The 24,785-nt window shown below is 38.2% G+C and overlaps 1 protein-coding gene across 2 annotated transcripts; it reads left to right on the forward strand.

Moving 5' to 3' along the window:
• The first annotated feature begins 5,503 nt into the window (after positions 1-5,503).
• Positions 5,504-24,564, forward strand: C3H8orf89 (chromosome 3 C8orf89 homolog). 2 transcript variants are annotated; one of them, XM_026691703.2, is made up of 8 exons: positions 5,504-5,812; positions 10,784-10,835; positions 13,705-13,862; positions 15,266-15,413; positions 16,382-16,474; positions 20,311-20,418; positions 20,992-21,056; positions 22,982-24,564. In XM_026691703.2, the coding sequence occupies exons 1-8, from the start codon at positions 5,773-5,775 to the stop codon at positions 23,119-23,121; spliced, it is 804 nt and encodes a 267-aa protein (XP_026547488.1). In that variant the 5' UTR covers positions 5,504-5,772; the 3' UTR covers positions 23,122-24,564. The 2 variants fall into 2 exon arrangements, with proteins under 2 accessions (XP_026547488.1, XP_026547481.1); XM_026691696.2 differs by having other exon boundaries at positions 5,540-5,812; positions 15,263-15,413.
• Positions 24,565-24,785: the final 221 nt, after the last annotated feature.

The following is a 24,785-nucleotide window of genomic DNA, read 5'->3' on the forward strand; positions in this document are numbered from 1 at the left end:
ACCGGGCCGCGGCATAAGAAAGGTTGGGGATCACTGCCCTAGACTGTAATTCATCTGGCCCTGGAGCCTTGAATTCCTTAAAATAGGCTTTGATTTGTCAATTCTGAGCTACAGCTCTCTTCTTCCATTGATGCAGTAATGGCCAGCTAAGGCTTTATACTTTCTTTCCCAGAGAAGACAGGTATAAAGTACCAGAAAAGGCAGCAGTATAAATTGCATAAATAAGAATCTTGTTTTGAGTTATAATCAGCAAACCACAAAGGTTTTTACAGCATGTTATCCCTGTTTAAAAATGGGTCAAAGAATTATGTACAGTGTTGAAAAACAGCCTCACGCGCTTCTCCAATTAGGTTATTGAAACCAGTGGTGGGATTCAAAAACTTTTACCGGTTTGGTGGGTGTGGCTTGGTGGGCACACTTTGCACACGTGCCAAACACACACTTTGCACAGGTGCAGAGGCATTCCACCTCACCTCCTGCAAGCCTGCACTCTCCCGTTGCTTCAGCAGCTGCCGCACGGCACTCTTCTGTGCCGCGCAAAGCAGCTGCGCTTCAAAAGCAGAAGATAAAAGTGAGTATGAGAGCCTGGGCAGGTGGTTGGGCCCAACAGCAGAGCAGCAAAGAGAACTGGTTTGGTCTCCGCTGCTTATCACTGCTACTGGCTCAGCAGAACCGGGCAAACCGGTAGCATACCACCACTGATCGAAACATAGATGTTTGTGTTAAGATATGTCAATTCTGAAATTCTAATGGTGTCATTCCCCCCCCCCCAGTCATGTGACTGCATTTTGGCCACTCAGCACCTGCCCCACAATTATTGCTGTTTGCAGCAACCCATGGTTACATGACCACAATCTGTAACACTTATGCCAAAAATGTGCATTTCTGGTTTTCAGCAAAAACACCCCACTGCAAAACACCCCATTGCTGAATGATCACTGCAAAAATATCATAAAATCAGGTCAGTCAAAGGATGACCTGCTTTATGACCATCAAGAGTTACATCTGTAATTGCCAGGTTTAATAATAGTCATCAGTTGACTATTGCCAGTATGTTAGAATTATATTGGTACTGGAAATATAGTACCTAATTTAGATTTAGAAAGTACGGTATGTGGTGCTATTAGATCGTACCAGTTATACTTGATGTTATGAAGCATGAAAGAACCAGTGAAATTTCAAAGAATGGAGAAACAGTTGTCAATAAATACTAAATGATACAGAACAAAATGACTTGTGAAAAATAACTATATTTTATAAGACAAGCACTGTAAGCGAACAATCAATCTCAGAGGATCATACAATTTGCCAAATAGTATTTTATATCTTATTTTACAAAAAGTTACATGCATTGAGTATTGATAGTACCGGTATTGCTTTTTCCACAGCTTAGGTGTGGAATGGGATGGAAGAAAAGTACTCTGAGATTCTGGGATATGGGCAATTATTTTGTACATATTTTACCAAATTATTTTATTAAACCTTTGATTAACCTGTCAGACAAAAAGCAGAGATGTGTACACTGCTTGTACAGTTTGTTTCTGCTGTATTTGATCCAGACTACAGATGGTCTCATGCTGGATAACCACAAATCTTGTTTTCTGTTTCCTGCCCAGAAGTGATTGTCATTATTGAATCATTTGTATGTTAAAGTAGGTCAATTTTGTTTTCCTCTTCTCTCAAACCATCATTTCTAGATAATTGTGTTTCTGTTTTTCATAACGATCACAAATACACAAAGATATTTTCAGCCTCAGTGTTGTTCATCATGAAAATAATTTTTATGCTTTTGGGATTCCAGATTTTTCACTGCAGGGCAGCTCTGTATAGCTAATCCTTTCAAATAAAGTAAGCATGAAAATGAAGACTCTACATAACAATCACAAGACAGCCAGATGGTATATTTCCAACTGGGAAACATTTGACCTTAAATATCGGAGGCATGACAAAATGTTCTGTGTCTGCTATCATAAGCTATAAACCAATTCTGGACAACCATTTGTAGAAAGTGATGTCAATATATACCATTCCAGTGAGTGTATATAACCAGGAAATTACATAGAACATGATATTAAATCAAAATTTATGTATTATTTTATTTATTTTTCACTTCTCCCTCAGATAGGGATTCTGGGTGGTGTACAATAAAATGTTAAAATATAAAACAGCATATATAAAAGTTAAAAATCTAAAAAAAATTAAGAGAAGGAAAGAGATCAACATTAGTTAGAAAGTGAAGGAGAAGCCTTTCCAGGAGACTAACCAGCCTTTTTGGAAGGCCAGGAAAGTGGGGGCCTGCCTCACCTCCAGGGGAAGAAATATTCGATAGGGCTGGGGTAACAGCAGAGAAGGCTCTTTTCCTAGACCCTTCCAGTCGGAATTCTTTAAGTGACAAAGTCTGAAACATAAATTCCTTGCCTGACCTGGTAGGATGGGCTGATGTGCAAAGGGACAAAGACAGTTCTGTCACCTTGAATTGGACCCAGAAACAAACAGGCATCCAATGCAGCTAATAGAACAGAGGTGTTTCATGTGTGTATCTTTGGGTTCCTAAAATTGCCCACACGGCTGCATTTTGTGCCAGTTGAAACTTCTTGATACTTTTCAGAGATAGCCCCATGTAGACTACAATTGCAATAGGCCAAACAGGAGATGACCACAACATAAGTGGCTGAGTGGACAGCCTCCCTATCCAAGAAAGGGGATAACTGACACACAACACAAAGTTGAGCAAAGGCCCTTCTAGCTACAGCTGTCATCTGCTCTTTGAGGAAGGATCATGAGCCCAGGAGGACCCCCACGTTACGTACCGGGTCTGTCTGGAGTAATGCAACTCCATCCAAGACCAAAGATGATAAATTCCTGGATACGGAGGGGACTATTCACAGCTACATCATCTTACCAGGATTCAGCTAAAGTCTGTTGATCCCCATCTAGGCCCCTGCAGCCTCCAGGCACCATAAAAGGATGTCCACTGCATCACTCACTTCACCTGGTTTGGAAATATATATTATCGGTGTATGTGTGACACCTCATCTTGCAGTGATGGATGATCTCACTCAGCAGTTTCATATAGATGTTAGAAAGGAGCAGAGAGAGCTCTGAGTCTGTGGCACCCCACAAAGCAGGGGTCTAGAGCTGGATTCCCTATCAACACTGATTGGGACTGACCTCAGGAAGGAAGTGAACCATTCACCCCCAACTCCCTAAGTCTTCCCAAAAGGATACCATGGTTGATAGTATCAAAAGCTGCTGTGAGGTCAAGAAATTCAAGGATGGATGCGCTGCCCCTATCCTGCTCCTGCCAGAGATAATCCATGGATGCAACCAATGCCATTTTGGTACTATAGGATCAAACCGTTCCCAGATAACTGGGTAAGTCTGCCTCCTTGGCATCTACACAGGACTTGTAACACATTTGGTATCCAACTGGGAATGAATGAAAATTACTCTGCATGATCCTATAGAAAGGCCTCACAATCAACTTGGGGATGGTGGCAGGATCTGTTCAGCACTTGCTCTCAGCACAGATGGAGCCCTTGACTTACAACTGTTATAAGTCAAGGACTATAACAACAAGTAATCCTTGACGAAACTGTTTGTTTAACAATGATTCAAAGCAACAAGGGCCTTGGAAAAAGTAATTTATGAACTGCCCTTGAAGTTCTGACCATTGCATCGACCCTATAGTCACCTAATTGCAATTTGAGTACTTGGCAAATGGCTAACATTTACAATGGGTTGCACTGTGTAGTGGTCAACAATCACAATTTGCAACTTTTCCAGCTGATCTCCAAAAAGTGATGTCAATTGGGAAAGCTAGATTTGCTTAATGACTGAGGTAAAATGGTCATAAAAATCATGTCTGGTCATGTGATGACTTGCTTACTAACTATATCAGGTAGTCCAAACAAAGGAGTATGCCATATTTGCTCAGCTTTATGTTGTCACAAAGTGCCTTTGGATTCTTTTTTCCTGTATTATTTGTATGCGATTAGCATTCTGGAACTCAATTGTAGAACTACCCATAATGGAGAAGTTAATGTGGTGGGCGGAACCATGGATTGAAGTCCTGTCCTTTTGTATGTGCACATGAACCTGGGTCATCCTCTCAGATGATTTGCCTAGGGTCAGCATTTTCATTCTCTTTCAACACACTTAAATTTAAATGGTTAGATAGTATATTTCATGGGAACTTTGAACTTCTTTAGCCTTTAATTTTAAGTTAATTTAATTAATTTTGAACAATTTATTTTAATTAATGTTTGTTAATGCTATTTTACTCATTCATTAAAATGTCTATCTGTGCCTTTAACATTAAGCTGACTTGGAAAAGCCTGTTTTTTAAGGCAGGCCTAGAAATAAACAGTGGTGGGATTCAAATTGTTTTACTACTGGTTCTGTGGGCGCGGTTTGGTGGGCGTGGCTTTGTAGGTGTGGCAGGGGAAGGATACTACAAAATCTCCATTCCCTCTCCACCCACTAACCTGCTTTCCAGCTCCCTTCTCCTGTGCAGGGCAACCAAAGAAGACGCAGATGATCAGCTGGGACTCGGGAGGCAGAGAATAGATGGGGGTGGGGCCAGTCAAAGGTGATATTTGCTGGTTCTCTGAAATACTCAAAATTTCAGCTACCGGTTCTCCAGAACTGGTCAGAACCTGCTGAATACCCGCTCTGGAAATAAATAAGGCAAATACCTTTCCCTATAAAGCACCATAAAGACAAAAAAGCCAATACAAGGCTAGGCTGCATAGAGGGATAGAATCAAGATCATATGACTTATTAGCACCACATTACAAAGCCTTAGTATGGCCACACTTGGAATACTGCGTCCAGTTTTGGTGACCACAATGTTTAAAAAGATGTTGAGACTCTGGAAAGAGAACAGAGGAGAGCAACAAAGATGATTAAGGGACTATAGGCTAAAACATATGAAGAACAATTACAAGAATTGGATAGTTCTAGTCTAGTGAAAAAAACGACTAGGGGAGATATGACAGCAATGTTCCAATATTTGAGGGGCTGCCACAAAGATGAAGCGGGCAAAACATTTTCCAAAGCACCAGAAGGCCAGACAAAATGGATGGAAACTAATCAAGGTCAGAACCAACCTAGAACTTAATGAGAAATTTCCTAAGCTGAGAACAATCAACCAGTGGAATGGTTTGATTTCAGAAGTTGTAGGTTCCCCATCACTCGAGGCTTTCAGGAAAAGACTGAACAGCCATTTGTTTTAAATGGTATAGAGACTCTCCTGCTCCAGCAGGGGGTTGGATTAGATGACCTCCAAGGTCCCTTTCAACTGTTATTCTATATATTATTCTCCTGCCATTTCATCAACACAGCCAGGATCTGGCACACCGTGCTCGCCCACAGAAACAGAATTCTAAATGCCCCGGAAAGGACGGGGATCCTGGGCAGAAGAGAACCGCGTCTTCGCGGCCATCTTCTCCCCGCCCACCAAACGTAAGACTGTACCCGGAGCTTCACTTTATTGCGGCTTTCCGGTTGCCTAGCGACCGGAGGCCTCGGTTCCTTGCTTGCTCTGGCCGGCGACGCGGCTAAAAAAACCGGAAGGGCAGGAATGGTAACGCTGCCGCTGCTATCGCCGGTCCTGCCGCCTTCGGGGTGCCGGTGGCCGCCGCTGGGGACCATGAGCGTCCCGGATAGCTTCCGTCTTCCCAAGTTCTGCAGAGACGAGGGATTTGGGTGTCGGTTCGCCCCTCGCCCTCCGTTGCCTTTCGCCCCCGGGAGCGCGGTACAAGGGCCGCTATGAGTAGCAGCCAGCAACGCACCCACTTCAAGCAACGCGGTGCGTCAGGGAGCCGTGCGTGTGGGGTAGCTCGAGGGGTCTACGCGGGGGACCCGCCGCCTAATAAAGGGGAAACTCGCCAAAAGGGTTTGGAGTGTTACCTGGCACAGGTTTAAGAATGGCGGAGTTTTGCAACATTTTGAGGCACGAACTGATTTTAGTAACAAAAGGAGGCCTCGAATTAAAGGGTACAGTGGAGTTGAGCTGGAATCCTGACGACGTCGGGATGTGTTGTACCTATGTTGCTTTCTTGCCCTCAAGACAGGGTTTTCTTTTGTATAATTTTTATAGAAAAATAAATTTGGACAGGATTAAAAAACTACAGAAAAATAAAGAAAAAATTGGAAGGGAAAAGATATGAAATGATGAAAAAGTGAAAAGGAAGTGGAAAAAAGAAAGAAAAAAAATATTTAAAGAAGTAACTTCCAAACTTTTTTGCAGCACTTGCAAAAATAGTTATTATCATTTCCATTCTCCCAAATTGTGTCACATGGTTCCATTCTTCCCATAAATAACCCTTTTAATCAGTAAATTCCCATATCACCACTTTTATCCATTTTCAACAAACAAACAAAATCTGTAAAAGGTTTCCAGTCTTTTATAAAATTATTTATAGTTCCTTCCTAAACAGATAAGTCAATATAGCCATTTCAGTAAATAAATTGCTTTCTAACTTCATATTTTTAAGTCTCCTATCTAAGGACTAATTAGGTCTGACCTTCTAAAGACCAAGGAAAAACAAAACAAAATTCTTGCCCTTACTCATTTCACTTAACTGCAGCCCTCAGGCCCCTCCCAAATGCCCGAGTATAGCCCACTTTGGATAGTGAAATGAGCAGCATATAAATTTAATAAATAAATAAAAATAAGTAAGTGAAAATGTGTTTAGTGGTTTGGAATGTGTAAGTCTAGCTATTATGATATGTACCTTCTGGTTTAGCAATTTCTGTGAGTCTGGTCAGTTCAAGAAGCTATAGTTGAAACAAACCAAGGAATAGAATAGTGTTTGAGTCAGAGTCACAACTTTCACTGAGCTAAATAAGACTGATACTCAAAAGCATGCAGGTAGTTCTCAATTTAAGATTATTTGTTTAGTGACTGTTTGAAATTACAATGGCACTGAAAAAAGTGACTTAATGACCATTGCAGCATGTCCATAGTCATGTAGTCAAAATCCAGGAATTTAGCAAGTGGTATGTATTTATGATGTTGCAATGTTCCAGGATCACGTGTTCACATTTGCAACCTATTCACAAGCAAAATCAATGGAGAAGCCAGATTCACTTAACCGTGTTAACTAACTTAACAATTGGGTTGATTCACTTAACAATGTGACAAGAAAGGTTGTAAAATGGAGCAAAACTCATTTAACAACTGTCTTGCTTAGCAACAGAAATTTTGAGCTCAGTTATGGTCAAGGAGTACTGTAATTGATCTGTAGCCTAAAAATTCCAGATGTCAAAAAAAAACCCTAATTAGTTGCAGAAAATAATGTACCGATGCTTAAGCATATTTTTTACTGTATTCACTTTATTTTACATAAAATTAATGCAAGAACAAATTTCATTTTGCCAGAATGAAACTTGACAGAAATGAAGCATTAACAAAATCAGAATGGAACTAACAAGACTGATTTAGTAAAGTATGACAGTAATGTAAAAAGTGGGAGCACCAATTATTTGTAAGGGGTAATGGTAATAGGAATAATTGTACTGCAAATGTTTATAATTGTTATGTTGAACTCTCATGTATTAAAATGTATCATTTAGAAACAATGTGTATCATAATATTTGAGAACCCATACAGTAAAGCTGAATAATGGAAGATTCACAACATATAAAAAGTAACATTCTTATAAAGAATGGTCTGCCAAAACATGTACAATTTTAAAAGGGAATTAGGCAGAGGGATCACCACTACCTATATTAGTGTTTCTCAACCTTGGCAATTTAAGATCCAAATACATCAATTCCCAGAATCCCCTAGCTAACATGACATTTGATTGGTCATTGTATGAATAGAATGCCAGAATAAATGGGACTTGGATCTTTTCCTACTGGGTTTTTCTTAACAGCTTCCCCCCATATATAAATTTTAAAAAACTTTAATGACTAACTATGGAGCTAAAAATTGTCTATTATCTAAAGTTAATAGAGTATGACTTTCTAGTTGAAATAACTTGAGCAAGAATATGGATGGCGTGATTATGCAAATAAAGACATTGGGAAGCTTCAAATATGGTTTGAGAAAATTGTTGATTTTGTGAATTTGAATGATAGCATTGATTGGAACACAAAATCAGAAAGTTGGAGATTTAGCCTTCTTTTGGGTTGGTTAATTGTTTTATTTTGAACATTTGTAACGAGAAAATGCTGTAATAGCAAGGTAAACACTCAAAAGATTGGTTAACTGTACAGGTAGAACTACTATGCATTGGTAAAATCCATCTATGTATATACTAAAATTTTAAACAATTGCTAAACAAATGGTTCATCAGACAAAGACATAGAATCTCTGTACATTAGAATCTCTGTCATTCTTGAAGGCATTCAGAAACTTGCTAAGGAAATATCTCTGAAATAACCCAACAACGCACAGGTTGTCTAGCTATACTATATAACCAGGTGTAGTTCTGGTAGCTCCATAATTATCCATTCTCATATTTCAGTGCAGCTTTAAACAACTTGCTTGTACTTGTAAACATTAAACCTGGCAACTTTTGAATTGGACTAATAAAGCTGCTGGATCTGAAGTCTGCATTTTTTGTTTATTTCTCATGATCAAAGATTCTGCTTTGCATTTTACATGATTTCTCCTAGGATTAGAGGCTGAAGAAAAATCTCATTAAGCCACAGCATTCAAAGCATAGCCTTAAGATATGGCAATTGGGATCCACTGTAAATCTGTCTTTGCTAGGAGAGTGTAATCTTTTCCTCACGGCTGCCAATCCCAAGACAAAGTAGTAAATGCTGTGCATGTTATATCAAATGCCAGAACCAACGTTTGATTTAGTCTCTTCTACAACAATTTTATTTTATTAGTCTTTTTATACTATGAATTTATAATAGAATCATATATATTCAACATTATTAAGCATTACATCTCTTACGGGTATGTGTCTCAGTTTTCTACACATAGTTCTCACACAATTGAGCCCAATATTTCCATTGCTTAGCAAAATAGTTAAGTGAGTTTTACCCCATTTTATGAGCTTTCTTGGCCACAGCTGTTCAGTAAATGAATCCAATTCTTAAGTTAGTAAAATTAGTTATTAAGGGAATCTGACTTTCTCACTGACTTTGCTTGTCAGAAGATCGCAAAATGACCCCAGGATACTGCAACCGTCATAAATACATGCTATTTGCCAAGCATCCACATTCTGATGACTTGACCATGAGATGCTGCAACTGTTGTATGAAAAATAGTCAGAAGTTACTTTTTAAAATGCCTTTGGGTTGAAAATGGTTACTAAACAAATGGTTGTTAGTTGAGAACTACCTTACATGGTATTTAATTTGGATAATTTTAATTGTAAAAATAGGTACTATATTACTGGGGAGAGAAGAAAATATATAAATCTATTAAATCAATAAATAACTAGTTCATACAGAAAGGCATGAACCTCATATTTACACACATTCACACAGGCGGTCCCTCCTCCACACATACTTACCTGTCAGTACCGGTACTTATAACTCATTCAAAGGATTCAATTATGGGATATCCTGCTTTATGACTGCATTGCTTAGTGATGGAAATTACATTCCCAATTACTATAATTAAATGTGGATTATTTGTATTATCTGATAAATTATGTTAAATACATCATTGTAAGTTTGGAAAGTATGACTTCCTTTTTCTACTATAATAATGTAATATTGTAACCGAAACACCAACATCCAAATTGCATATCCTCCTTTCATTTAGTGCTGTCCTAACTTGACTAGTCACTGATTGAATGATCATAACGGATCTGTATTACAAAATGCAGTGCATCTGGCCAACTAACTGGAGACAACTCTATGCATATGTAACTAATGTTTACATAGCTGGGTTATTGTTCCTCTAACTCCATATACAATCAGTGTCCAATTATTGTCCACAAAAATGGAAATGGTGTGAAGCCAGGCCTAGCCAGCTGAAATAATATATTTTATGGTACATGAGCTTGGCTGAGCTTTTATTTGTTGTCTGAGGTTATTTTTTGTGTCTCTTGACACTCTATGTTCAGCACAGAGTGACCAACCTTATCTGAGTATTGACGTGTAATGTCCTCCCTAAAAAAGTACACACAGTGCCAGTTATGATACCTTTGTTGATCTCAAGAAAACAATTATTTTTATGGTCCAGATATTTCAATATGTTTTATTGCTAGTTTAGTATTTTATTTTCTCCAAAGGTTTGGGGCTAGGGTTGATGTGAATAGTCATCCTCTTTATCCAGGGAGCATTGGAGCTGGGAAAGTTACGTTATCGCCTTGCAGGAAATGTAATGAGATAGTTTGGGGGGTTTTGTGTTTTACTGATTTTGATTATTTTGTTTTGTTGTGTGGAATCTAGATATAGGCATAGATATATAAAATATTTCAGTAAGTATGGATTTGTTAAACAATTTAGATTTCTTTTATAAATAGGCTAAATGCTTTAAATTGCTTTCTCTAGTACTTGCAGCTTTATTACTGGTAGTTAATGTTCTATGTTGTTATTATATTTATTTTAGGATGCCAATACTACAGAAAATGTTTCATTACTAAAGAAAATCATAGCTCTCCTTTGATAAAATATCTCTTTCCCCCTTTGCTTAACTATATATCTTAAGATTTTGATTTGAATTATTTGCCTACAAAAGAAGGGGAAAATTATAGCTGTTTAATACAAATATTTTTTTCATTCTATAAAATATTTACAGATTTTTTTAAAAAAGTAGTGATTTTTTTACATTTTCAAATGAAAGCAAAATATTTCATTGCAGATTTACAAGTAGATAATGGCAAACTCCCGAAGATCTCTTGTGTTCCAAAATGGTAAGTATTTTAAACCAGGATCAATTAAATTCTTTTTTTTAATCTTAAAAAGTTTTATTAGTTTTTTTTTAATAGAAAATGGGATGCTTTTAATCTACTCTAATCTAGCATTTCCAGATAAATATATATATGTACCTCTTAACTGAGGCAGATAATTCAGTCTTTTTTTATAAGTGAGTGGGATAAAGAGAGGGACTCAAAGATAAGTGGTATGAGAGCATTAGAGTCTCCTAAATTACTATTTGCTACATCTGATCAAGAAATACACTGCAAACTAGTACTTGGTAGAAAACATCTGTGAAAGCCGTAGAAATGATACTCAAATGCCATGATAGGTCTATAACTACAAAGATCATATTCCATATGACACTCTACGGAAGCAAAAGTTGGATTTTGAAGAAGCAAAATTGAATACCGTGTTTCTCCAACAATACGGCCTCCACCAATAGGAAGCTCCACCATGTTTTATTGGCATAAAATCAAATTAAGCCCCTCCCCCCAAATTAAGCCCCATATTAAACATGCGAAATGGGGGGGGAAGTGGGGGGGGCTTGCCGTTAGGAAGTACTTTTGTTGCATGCCCGGATATGGTGCTGCCTGCATTGGTGGGGCACTTCATATCGGGAGACCTTCCACCGTTGCTTTCCCTTCTCCCTTGCTGCCCCTTCTCCCTCGCTGCCGTGAGCGCCTTCCCGCCGGACCCTCCGCTCATCCTGCCAGGGCCGCGCCAGAGCCGTGAGGGCTGGGCAGAGCTGGGAAAATGAGCCACGGGTGTGTGCGTGCCTCCTCCTGCCCCTCGTCCCCAAATCTCACCCGGGCTGGCGGGCGCTAACCTCGCTCGTTCTCCCCGCGTCGGGCTAAGGGTGGTGGCTGTTTCCGCTGCGAGCGGCTCAGACCCGCTGCTGCTGCTCTGCAGCCGCCCGCCTGGCCTTTCTTTGAGGTGGAAGAGCTCGCTGGGCTGAAGGGACCAGTGCATCAGAGGCGCGCAGTTTAGGGAGGTCGGGGAGGAACGGAAGAGGCCCCGGGAAATTAGCCTCCCCACGTGGGGTTGGGATGCCCTCTCGGGCAGGGGAGGCTTTGTAAAATAATTCGCTTTACCTTTGAAAGCAAAGGGAAGACGGGAGCGCCTGAAGCCAAGTGTCTCCTCAGGGCTCCGGTTGCAGGGAGGAGCCCTGACTGGCCGCACGTGGCTGTGCCAAACGCCACGGCGTTGCTCTAATGCCGCGGCAGCAAGGGAGAAGGGAAAGCAACGGTGGCCCGAACCCGAAGGTCTCCCGAATATCCAAGCTGTCACCGCCCGCCCACCCACCCGAGGATGCAAGGGGGGGAATTAAGTCACCCCCGAAAAGATGTCCTAGCCGTTTTTTCGGGGTTCAAAAAAAAATAAGGCCCGGCCTTATTATGTGAGAAACACGGTACCTTGAGCGCTTTTTGAAATATTTAGAGAATACTCCTGATAATACCATCAACAGACAAGAAAACAAACCAATGGATCATTGAGCAAAATCCACCCAGAGTTCCCACTCAAGGCACAGATGCCGTGGCTCAAATTATTCCACTGTGAGCACAGTATGCACAGACCAAACTCTCTGGAGAAGCTCTAATGCTGGAAAATGTGAAAGAAGGAAGATCAGGAAGAAAGAAAGAAAGGAAGGAAGGAAGGAAGGAAGGAAGGAAGAAAGGAAGGAAGGAAGGAAGGAAGGAAGGAAGGAAAGAAAGAAAAAGAAAGACCAGCAGCAAGATAGACTTAGTTACTGCAAGCAATGAGACATTGTTGGAAGATCTGAAAGATTGTGATGGAGGAAATCTGTCTATGCGACCCCAATGCGTTAACAACAGCTTGACGGCACAGACAACAATCAATGTCTGAACCAAAATAATAATAGGTAGAAATTATTAGCAAAGTATTTTTCTATTGAATATAGTCATGATATAATTGTGGCATATTTTTCTTGGATTATGATTTTGAGAAAAACATACGTTTTTATTTTTTTTATGGCACATTGGAATTTATAATAATTATTCTTAAAACATATTTTGGTAGGTAAGAACATTTAGGATATACCATTTGCTATTTTAGGGTAGAGGGAAATTGAACAAACTGAAATACCTATTTGGAAATGTTAAAGTTGAAACATATATAAAAGAATCAATAGCTAAGACAGTGATAGCAATGGTAGTATAAGATCTGTTTCTTTAATAAAACAATTTTTTGCTTTTGGAAGATTATTTTTGCCTAAGACCCATGATTTCTAAAGAGAGTCATTAAACTTCCTTAATAAATTAATAAAAAATGTAGTACTGAAATTTCTGAAAGCCAGCTTGCCTACTCTTACTAAATGTCTGAAATGCTCTTTGTATGGACTACATACAAATTACATACAAAGTGCAAGAAAACTACCCTTGAAGATTTTCCACAGTTCTTTAATATACCATGGCAGCCATGGCTGATGTTTAGGAGTTTCACATAAAACTATTGATATAGAAACAGATTCCTAAAAGTATAAGGTTTAAAACTACCCATGATAGTGTATAGAACCTGTCAGTTAGCCAAAGCAATATTGTTTAGGGATGATCAGTTCGGGAAGTTTTTATAACTTGGTCCCTTCAGATCTATTGGGAAGTATTTCATCCTTCATTGGCCCTGTTTGTCTTGGAGTTCCAGAAGTTGTATTCCCACCTCTAAGAAAGGACCTTGGTTACCAAAAGCTGAAAGAAAGTGTGTTTGAAATGAATGGTAGCATTGTAACCAGATTCTTTAGTGACTTGTTTATCTGAAATATATTTGTGCTTTATAATATTTGAGAAACATTACTTATTTGTTGTTTTTACATATGCGCATGGTGTTCCATTTTTCTGTCTGAAATAGGAAACATACCACTTTTCAGCCAATCCCAAAAGAAAGAAAATTGCCATTCCTGACACCTGATAATAAATTCCCGGATCGTAAAGGAAAATTATTTGAAAGTGAACCATTTATGGATAGTTGGAAAAATGCGGTTTTAAAGACAAAAAGAATTAAACAAGGTAAAACATATAGCAATTTTGCAGGAAATTTGTTAAAGTATTTATTAAATATAGTTGTGTAATTTTATACAGGTGTTGCCATGACATTGCATATTTTTAAAAGATTTCAAAGAGTCTTTCTTCCACAGATTTATTAGTGTTTTTGAATTCTTATTGTTTTGTTTTGTTTGATGTTACATTTGAACATTTTTTGTCAATCGTTTGGGAAGCAGCCCTGAAGGCAATTATATAATTTTTTAAAATGTAAATAAAATTAGTTATATTTACAGTTTAAATCATAATTATAATAATATCAGCAGCATATGGTTAAGATTAACATATTTAAATTTTTCTGTAGTTCTTTTTTGGAGGTTTTGTCATTAACAGCTTTCTGAGATGGATGCATTTAAGTCCATCTATTAGGAGGATGCAGTTCTATATAGACGGTGCTCTAGTTATAAACAGGTTACATTCCGAGAGGCTATTTAAAACTCTGTTTTCTTTGCAAGTCCAATAAGCATAAAAAGCATACCCAGTTCTTACCTTAACAGTATGCAAGTAGAATTTTGGAGAGGGTGGGAAAGAATTAGTTTCTGGCACTGCAGACATGATATTCTTCCGATTAAAATCGGAATTCCGATTTTTTTGGGAATCGCCGCGAGCGGAGCCCGGACGGGCGGGCGGGCGGTGCGAGCGGAGCCCAGGCGGGCGGGCGGTGCGAGCGGCGGGCGGTGCGAGTGGAGGCCGCTGAGCGGCAGGAAAAGGGAACTGGGCAGCGATTTCTTGGCGCGCGGTGGGGGGTCTCTTTTGGCCGGCCCCAATTTTTTTTTCAGAGGGGAATATCATGCCTGCTGCTAACTGTTCTCCATCTTCTGTTGACTACTGGGACCTTCTAAGTTAGAGTTGTGGATAGATTTATTTGCATTAGCAAAAGTTCGTAACTTGAACCTTTGTAAGTAATATTGATATGCACATACCTGGGAGTAAGTCTTATGGAAATCTGTGGAGTTTATATTTCTGTTGCAGCTGTCTTGCCTGCATGTTTCAAGCAGATAATGGGAACTGACAGTGTATCATAAGGAAGATGTTATTCAGTCTCTACATTTCTATGTGGAGTTGTCATGATAAAGACAGCTTTTAGTTTTTGTTTCTTTTCTATTTTGGTTTAAGCATTTATATATCTAAAAATGATTTAATAGAAGGTGCTCCCATTGTTGAGCATTGTTTCTGTTGTGACTTGGTTTTTTTTTTCTCTAGACAGCCAAGTTGAGTATCTCTAGGTAAACATGTCCTTATTTATTCTGGACGTATTTCTTCTATTGATTTCAGTGCTTGATTTCTGTGCACTTATAAATAAGGCTAGAGTATTTGAAATTCTGGTCTGATATTTTATGTTTCCTATTTTGAATTATTCCCCTAAGCAGAGTATGCTTCTGCATATGGCTTGAGTGATTCCAATGAAAATACTGCAATGCAGTGTCTTTCTCAGAGTACGGAAGAATATCCTGCAATACCAAACTCCCTTCCTGTTATACAAAAGACACAAAGTTGTGCTGATCAATTTCCAAGCAGGTATATTATTTTATTTTGGGTTTTAATATGAGGAATATGCAAATGTTATTTCTCAGATTGTACTGCACAAAATAATTTACAGAATCATAAGTGCCATTTCATTCCCAAATTATCCTTGTTTGCATTGTTCATTTGATGTCATCAAAATACTTTACAAAAAATAGATATGAACAGCTCCCATGATGCATGGATCAATAATGATCCCATTATTGTATTATTTGTATTTCTGAGGTTAACTGTGACAGTACTTAGAAATTATAGCAATATAAGGTTAGCACCCAGGAGTCATTATGATTGTTGTCAAGATGCTATTCCTGAGTAAAATACTTTCTTATATACTCAGATTATTACCCATATTCCAGAGTTGGTCCTAATTCTTGTGTTTTTAAGAAAAAAAAGTGATAAAGTGATAAATACAAATAATGTCCTGCCTATGCCATAAAGGGCCTCAGTTTAAGGCTTTTACTCTTGCCAAATTTCCAATAAACAGTACCCAAAGCAGTTCATGATAAGCTATTAAAATGCTTTTAGAGTAACTTCTGAACAGTCTGTGACAAAACAGTGAATAAAATAAAATAGAATAGCAGTTCAAAAGCCACCAGATTAAGGCAACAATAGCTAATTTGCAATATTCATTATTGTCTACATTAGAGTAAGTAGGAATTTACTCTGGTGACTAGATCAAAGACGAAGAAGGAATTGGGACACTGATAAGTTATCATTGTCGATTTCCTAAGTGTTTCAGCTGCTAATGCTAGTCTTTAGGGCAGTACCTCTATTGAATTCTACTGTATGCAATAATGCAGTATCAGGGGTTTTCAATTCAATGTATAGAATGTGAAGGATGTGTGTTTGTTTATTTTCATAGTCATAATGTACACTGAAGATGGTATTTAATTTCACTGTACGAGGTGAAATGACAATAAATTAAACTAAACTAATTTAATGTTATTATTTTCATCATTTAGCTCTGATAGTAATGAAGATTCCAGATTGCCACCTTTATATTTGCTTCCAACTACTCTTTCCCAAAGTTTTTTTGAAGGCTACTACAAAAGCAGGTAAGACTTAATTTCTTATTGAAAGGAATTAACTTTACTGTAATATTATATTCCTTATGTGAGCAAACTATAGGCCACATATATTACCTACATACCTATTTTACGGCTTCAGAATATCACCGGCATGGGTGAGGACAAGTTTTTTGTCCCTTTTAGGAGGAGGCAGTTGTTTCTGGAGCAGCTGGAAGAGTTTAGAAAACTGAAGAGATCTGTTCTGATCCTTAACATTTTTTGTCTTCTACCTTCCTCAAATTTGGTCAATTGCAACCTTGCAAAGATTAAGATCAAGAGGCAGTTTGGTGTAGTGGTTGAGCTAAAAACCAGGACACTTGTGAGTTCTAGTTCCAGTTTAGACAAAAGGCCAGCTAGGGATCTTGGACCAGTCATTCTCTCTCAGTCGTAAGAAGCAGGCAATGGCAAACTACTTCTGAAGCACCTTGCCAGGAATCAACATTGACAGTGTGTTTCTGGTACACATTATGCTAAAAAAGCCAATACAAGGGCAGAGATGGTATTCAGAAGGTTCTGACCGGTTCTGGAGAACCGGTAGCGGAAATTTTGAGTAGTTCGGAGAACCGGTAGCGGAAATTTTGAGTAGTTTGGAATGCCACCTCTGACTGGCCCTGCCCCCATCTATTCTCTGCCTTCCAAGTCCCAGCTGATAGACTGAGTCTTCTTTTGTTGCCCTACACAGGAGAACAGAGCTGGAAAGCAGGTTAGTGGGGTGGGGCGGGAACAATTTTGAAGTAACCTTCCCCCTGGAGTGGGGACGGGATGGGAATTTTGCATATCCTTCCCCTGCCACGCCCACCAAGCCACGCCCACCAAGCCACACCCACCAAGCCACGCCCATAGAACCATTAGTAAAAAAAATTGAATCCCAGCACTGTACAAGCGGTAGCTTGAGTAAACACAAGGCTTCCATCAGGCTGACACTTGGAATCAGATCATTTAAATTTAGAAAAATAAATAAACATTCTTCTTTCCCATGTACCCCTATGGACTTAGTTTATTACTTTAAAAAAAAACTTACCTGTCATTTTAAATATATAGAAGTATTCCATGTTATTGGACAAAGCAAGAAATATGTAAGAACTCTTACCTAGGCAAAGAAGCAGATTAACAGAACAGAACAACAGAGTTGGATGGTCCCCTGCTCAAACAGGAAACTCTATGCCATTTCAAACAAATAGTTGTCCAATTTCTTTGTAAAATAGTGTTAGAGAATCCACAACTTCTTGAGGCTGAAAAGTTCTAAAGTCCTGGAAAGCAAGCTAATACCCATAAGCAGCTCAGGCAAGTACTTCCCTAGTTATTTCGGGTATAAAGAAGAGAGGCAAAGCATAATCTGACTTGCAAGATTCTCTTATTTTAGCCAATCTAAATAAAGTGCAGTACCGGTCATCCTGTGAGGTTGGTTTTTCTGGTCTGATCTACTTAAGCACTTATGAGCCTTCTAGTTTAAAAGCAGCTCATATTATTTCATAGTACGATTAATTGAAATGCATTTTTAGTTGTTTTCTTTCATGTATTGCAGTTAGTGATAAGCACATAATAAAGAAAACTATTACTATTACTGCAACAATCTAAATCAGTGCTTTTTTAAAGTGTGGTCCAAAGACCCCTGGAGAGTCCACAAAATCAAATTACTTTCCAGATCTTGAAGGTATTTGCAAAAAATTAACATAATGCCATTCTTATTTTTATTTGTTAAAAATAGTGTTTTTAATAAAAATATATTAATATCTCTTGGGTTTAATATTGGTATTTTTACATGATTCAATAAATAAATGTTCCACAAATACATGTTTTTTTTAAAAAAAATTGTAGCCAAAAACTTCTAGCTATGAAAATATATTTGTTGAGAAAAGGAGAATACAGAAAACAAGGGAAGACAAGTACATAAATTGGATTTCAAAACAAATCAATAGTCAGTTTAATAGAGCTATATTACCACTTTTCCTAAGCTCTTGGATTTCGGCATACCGTATGTTCAAGGTTCATTTAGTGTTGGAGAGAAAGAACTGTTGCTTTACCAAATTAAATAAAATGTATTTCAGATGTCATGGGTCTGGCCAGTGGTATGCTAGTAAAGAACCAGCTACCCCTCCCAATCCAGTGCCTCTGGATCTCCCCAACATTGCTGACTCCACTGCTGCTACTGTGCCTTGCCACTGACCACAAAACAGCTTATCTATTCAGCAATTCTCTCTATTGGTTCAAAAATTCTAGAAAATTTAACAATTGGCAGTGGCTTCAGCTCCGGGTCTAATAGGGAGATCACAAAGTTATTTGGCAGTTGAATCCATTTTTCTAATAACTTTGGTTAGAGGACAAAAGTGCACGCTGGTATTTATCAGTTGTGTAATTGTACATTAAATAATATACAAGAGTAGTACTTTGAAATAACTCATTATGACTTATCCAATAGATGGCAGCACCTAACCAATTGTGGCTGGTGTAATTAGATTAGAGCTAATCCATTAATCAAGATCAAATTTGATTAGTATTTGAATAGGAAACCACCAGGAAATTCCAGAACTATAGATTAGACTGGTAAATCAAACAAAAACAAAAACTGAAGAAAGCAAGAGCAAACTGAACTATTTTCCAATAAAACTATATAGACTTGCCTATGTAGTTATCAGAAGTCTAGGTTACCTTATGAAAATCATTATCTCCAAAGACAAATCTTATTTATTCAAGCTTCTCAGCATATGGTTCCTTTACCAAATATTTTAATTGGTATTGATTTGCAATACCAAAAATTAGGGGATGGTCACAGTTGAATTCAGTGTAGCTTAAGGTAAAGAATAAATTTTATATAATTGAATATGCTCATAATACAGTTTTCTCAGATACTTTGCTTGGTTCTTCTAGGTATGTTGTATTTCAATTTTCCTTAATCTTAGCCAGCACTGCCAGATGGTTATGCACTCTGGGAGCCATAGCTCAAGCATCTAGATTAGTGTTTCTCAAACTTGGCAAGCAGAAGATGCTGGCTGGGGAATTCTAAGAGATGAAATTTTTGAGGTAGAGAAACATTGATCTAGAACAGGGGTGTCAAACTCAATTTCATTGAAGGCGGCATCAGGGTTGTTTGACTTCAGAGGGCCAAGGTGGGCGTGGCTGGAAGTGGGCATGACACAGGACTTGTGTTGGTGACACCTGTGGTGGCCAAGTGCTAAGGCAGGACTTCCCTGAGACCTTCCCTCACTCTCATTATAATCTCCCTCCCTCCCTTCCTTCTTTCTTCCTTCCTTCCTTCCTTCCTTCTTTCCTCTCTACCCTCCCTCCCTTCACTTCTTTTTCTTTCCCTCTTCATTCTTTCTGCTTCCTTCCCCCTTTCCTTATTTTTCCTTTCTTGCTCTCTTCCCATCTTCCCTTCTTTTTCTTGTCTTTCTCTTCTGCTTTCTCTTTTCTTGTCTCTTCTTGCATGCCCAAATGCAAAAGGAAACATTTCTCCTTTTGTTTTTAGTTTAATACCCTCTCCCAGCAAAAACGAAGCCCGAGGGCTGCCTGTGGCCGCCCTGCACCCCATTTTCAGCCACGACTGCCTCCTCCAGCCCTTTGCCAGTGAAAACAGAGCCTGGGGGGGCTGTACCCACCCACCTCAAGTTCTGTTTTTGCTGGCAGAGGCACTGTGGGCCGGTCCTTTGCTGTTTCCAGGCCAGTTCCGCGGGCCAGCTCTGGCCCACAGGCCTTGAATTTGACACCCCTGATCTAGAAGATGCAAGGCCATAAGCACTTTCCACATTACCAATAGTAAAAAATAAGTTATTTTAGAAGGGAGATTTAATACACCCACACCCGTGATGTATTATCATTCTTTATAGGGGAGACATTGCCATGGGACATCCAACCAAAAAAGAGGTGCCTTGCATATCAGCACCTCTGAAGAACTCTGAACCACACTGTCAAGCTGGAGCGTTGGATGCTGTGAGGTAAAATGGTTTGAAAGGGCAAAGATAGCTAACTAGTGAAATGCTGAAAGTTAATTTTTTTAAAAACTAGGCTATTACCTAAGTGCTATTCTTGAATGTGCCATTCTTGATTAAATATTACACTTTGATCTGGGAGTAAATCCCACTGACCAGGAAGCACTGAATGACTTTGGGATAGTGAATCTTTTTCTTAAATTTAAATGATTTTGAGCTCTTGAAATAAAGGCAAGAATGGAAATGTAATAAAGAAATGTAAAGAAAATACCCTACCTAATGAAATAAAAGTACCATTTTCAGCAATATTAAACCTTCAAAATGGTTTGTAACCCATAGTATGTCTACATCTGATTTGATATGATAATTCTGTATCTCCAACTACAATTTCAGTACTTAAGAATACAGTACCATTTAAAATGTGGGTAGTGATGGCTACTGAATCATATCATGAGAAATATTTCTGTATATGACTATTAAATCAATATTTTAATTTCCTGCCGCACCATTGACTTCATATAAACAAATAATTATTGGCAATTAAAATATGCTATCCAATATGTTCTTGCACATTTATAGGTTGAAGAAACTCAATAGGTGTTCCAGACTGGCTTCATTTCCAGGAAGGGTCAAGTACAGGACTGGTAAAAGAGCCATTTCCTACTTCTGCCTTTATTTAAAAAAAATTAAGCAAATTAGTATTCACTGTATTTTACTGTATCACAAGTTGTTTTACATTTACCCAGTCAGTGGGCTTCAAATTCCAAAAGCCAATACAAACACACAGGTCCCTTCGCAATACACAAGCACTCAAAGGCTAGTACTCACTGCTCACTACTCCACTCTTTCCTACTTCTACCACAGGCTTGAAGAGGACAGAGAACAGTAACACAGGTGTTAGCCATTTTGCAGGCAACCTATCCTCTCACACATTGTATTTTACATTCAATATTGAATATTATTTTCTCCACAATATGGGCAAAGAATGGAATCCAGAATAATTTCCCTCATACTGTAAAGTGTAGATTGTCTGGGAGAGAAAATATTCTGATGATCACAGTAGGCTCAGACGTAGCTGTGCAGGTGTTTACATTGTGGATGTCTGTTCTGCCTTGACTTAAAACGAAAACCTTAAAGCAATACCAGAGTAGGGCTTATATAGGTTGCTCCAGGCACTCCAACTGCCATATTAAGAGGGCAAGACCCTTTACCTAGCACTCAGACTGGTTCCCTCCCAAACATTACTGGAAGATAAAAATCAAAGAAACAAGTCATTTAGGCAGAACTACCTTTGGGGTCTTTTTGCTGGAATTCTATGAAGGAGAATTCTTACCAGCTTTAGCCACTTTGACCAGGGAAAGTGGGGATGAGCTGCATTTGTGAGAACTCAGTTAGAGGGATAGTAAATGCATCAGTTTCTTTTGCCAGCAAAGAGAGAGCTCCTAAAATGTGAGGTACTGGCGATCAATATTTAGCAATATCTTCACATGTACATTTCATTGATTGCAATTAAAAACTTGGCATTGTAATTTCCCATTTTGGGGGTTTATTTCTGTTGCAGTTGATATGTTTGAAAGAGCAATTATTTGTGGTAATAAAAATATAAATGTATTTTTGAATTTAAATAACTGTTAGCTCTAATTTGATAGCCACTCATACAATTCCCTTATACATCTACCACAAATCCTGGAAATAATTATGATTTTCAGTTTCTGTATTTCTCAGAACATCTGGATTGCTGCTATGGAGATTTTAATGTATATTGAGTGCATTTATAGTGATATTATCCATTTTAGATAGCTTGTATAGCACACTTGCATTTAGTTGGTAACAAAAGTGGCTGAATTTTGACTATTTCCCCCCAAAGTTAAGAGTAGAAATGGAAGATATTTCAAGCTTTCCACTCCATATTTATTGTTTGCTAGGGAAGAATTAAGCCCCTTTTCTTGCACTCTTGGGCATTGAGGCACCTTGCCTGTTAAATTCTGGTTTTCGGTCTACCTCCAGTTCTAAATATGGACAGAAAAACACATGGGCTGGCAAAGTCCACCTCATTCTGACTGATAGCATCTCACCACCAAAATACTCATCTAAAAAGGGGAGGATTTAAGTTGCAACCTGGATCTGCAAAATGATTACTGCATTAATCAACCTTTGCAGATCTCAAAAATAGCAACAGCACTAGATGTATACTGCTTCACAGCACTCCAAGTGGTTTACATCAACATACTGTCCTTAACTGGGTCATTTTACCCACCTTGGCAGGTTGGAAAGCTGAGTCAACCTTGAGTCAGTCAGGATTAAACTCTTGGCAGTGGGCAGTCTTGTAGTTGAATATGGTTATACATTTGGATGGGAGACCATAATGAAACCTGGAGTTATATACTTATCTTAAAAATGCAAAACACCCCAAAAAGCACTGATAACCATTTCTCTGTTGTGACTAAAAGGACAGGAATGTCAGTGGAGTCTTCAATTATGAGCCAGTTTGTATTTTCCACATGGTTTTGACATGTATCATTAAATGAAAATGATAGGCAATCAAGTAGAATCTTTTTTCTTCTCTTAGGTTACCAATTTGCTGATCCTGTCAGTGGAGCCACATCTCAGTTCCTTCAGAGGCTTGCTGAATTAGCTGCTCTTGAATGCACAACCATTCATGAGGAGAAAACCAAAAAAATAAGGAAGACTAAGAAACAAGAGACATAGAACTAGATTGTGCAAGGAGCAGGCTCCTTTGCAATTAGATGTTTTTGATCTCCTTTAACATATGTTGTGTTGATCAGTGAATCACAATTAATGTAAAAGAAAAATTTGATGTTTAATAAATATATTATCATGATTACATTGTCCAAACCAAATTGTTTAAAAATTGGTTACTCAAAATGGAGGAAAAAACCCAACTTTCAACCACATCTAAATGCATGCATCCTTCTCTAAACTACATTCAAAGCATTTGTTTCAGATTCCCAGCAAGCATGAACTAGTCCTAATACTATGCAAACCTAGTCATTGAAATTAGTTAAGTATGCAAATTTATTTTTATTCCTGGAGACTGCCAAGGTTAGTTTTGTTTTGTTTCAGAAGTGTTTTTCCACTGTCTCCTTCCTAAGTGAAGTGATTGGACCAAGGTGGCTTTGTGCTAAGGTGGAACTGTGTTTTGGCTTCCAACTTTATGCCTTAACCACTACACCAAACTAGTTCTCTACTAAATTATAACTTTGGATAGCAAGATGGGCAGCATAGAAATTTAATAAATAAAACTTATCTATAGATCGGTCTTGCCTGCAATAATGCAAAGATCATAAACCTAATCATAAATCCAGAATACGCTGAATATGAGGAATAGATTTTCTTGTCCATTTCCTGCAATTAGTTGCTTCAGATTTCTAAATCCTGAACGCATTTCTGAAGTATTCCTAACCATTCCATTGCTAATGGCTTTATTCATGCACACCACCACGGTTGAGCTTGCTAAAGCAGCCTAGGGATAGATACCATAAACTACAATGTGGTTTGATTCTAATTTACCATGTCTGAAATCAGCTGTTTATTCAACAAGCCATCATTAAAATATGAATAGTCATTGTGATTATTTCATTAAGAATGCTAGGGTTTAAACTGATTTGTTAGCAAAAGTAATTATAGATTAGCACATTTATGAAAGCATAGCACACAGGAATGGGCAATTGATTTTCCCAACTGGCTCAATGAGAAAATGAGTGTTATGGGGGACAAACCAATAAGCTGAACTTAATTCCATTCAATTGTAAAATTACAATTATTTATTCACATTTAATTTTTAATTTACCTCATGGGAGCCAGGTAGGGACAGCCAAAGGGCTGGATGTGGTATGCAATCGATTTCATTTTACAATGTTCTATATTTAAACATTTAATACAAAAGACCATTCCTTTCCTTTCTTGCTCCACTGTGGAACTTTTTCCTTACCTCATGTCCAAATATGGAAAAAAAAATCCTGGTATTCTTACTCACTTAATAGCCCAATGATTGACAAGCAGTTTAATCAGAATTTAATTATACTGTACCATGTTTTACTTTATTTTCACACGGGATCCAGCTCCATTTGTAGGCAATGCCATTTGGACACCAAAAAGAAAAATACCATAGCTAGATGCCAAACCCTGATTTAATTAGAAAATAATTTCTTGACTAAAAAGGTGTATAGTGAGAAAATATTTATGGTATTACTATAGGGACTATTCCGCAATTAAGCCAACCCAATAATATAAAGCATATATACTTTCCTTCCAGTAACCTAATTATAGTTCCATTAACTTATCCCACTGGTTTATTAAAAGAAGCAGGACTAAGTGTATGTGTTTGAAATGCAGAGGCAATGTACGGTATC

This window comes from Notechis scutatus, chromosome 3, assembly GCF_049901735.1.
Source record: "Notechis scutatus isolate UNSWTSFEM ecotype Mainland chromosome 3, rNotScu1.2, whole genome shotgun sequence".
NCBI classification, from domain to species: domain Eukaryota; kingdom Metazoa; phylum Chordata; class Lepidosauria; order Squamata; family Elapidae; genus Notechis; species Notechis scutatus.

Bases quoted from the DNA above. Each gene is read 5' to 3' on its own strand.
- C3H8orf89 (XM_026691696.2), top strand. From the start codon at position 5,773: ATGAGTAGCAGCCAGCAACGCACCCACTTCAAGCAACGCG. The intron at 10,836-13,704 runs GTAAGTATTTTA...TGTCTGAAATAG, and splicing joins ATCTCTTGTGTTCCAAAATG to GAAACATACCACTTTTCAGC. The intron at 21,057-22,981 runs GTAAAAGAGCCA...TTCTTCTCTTAG, and splicing joins AAGGGTCAAGTACAGGACTG to GTTACCAATTTGCTGATCCT.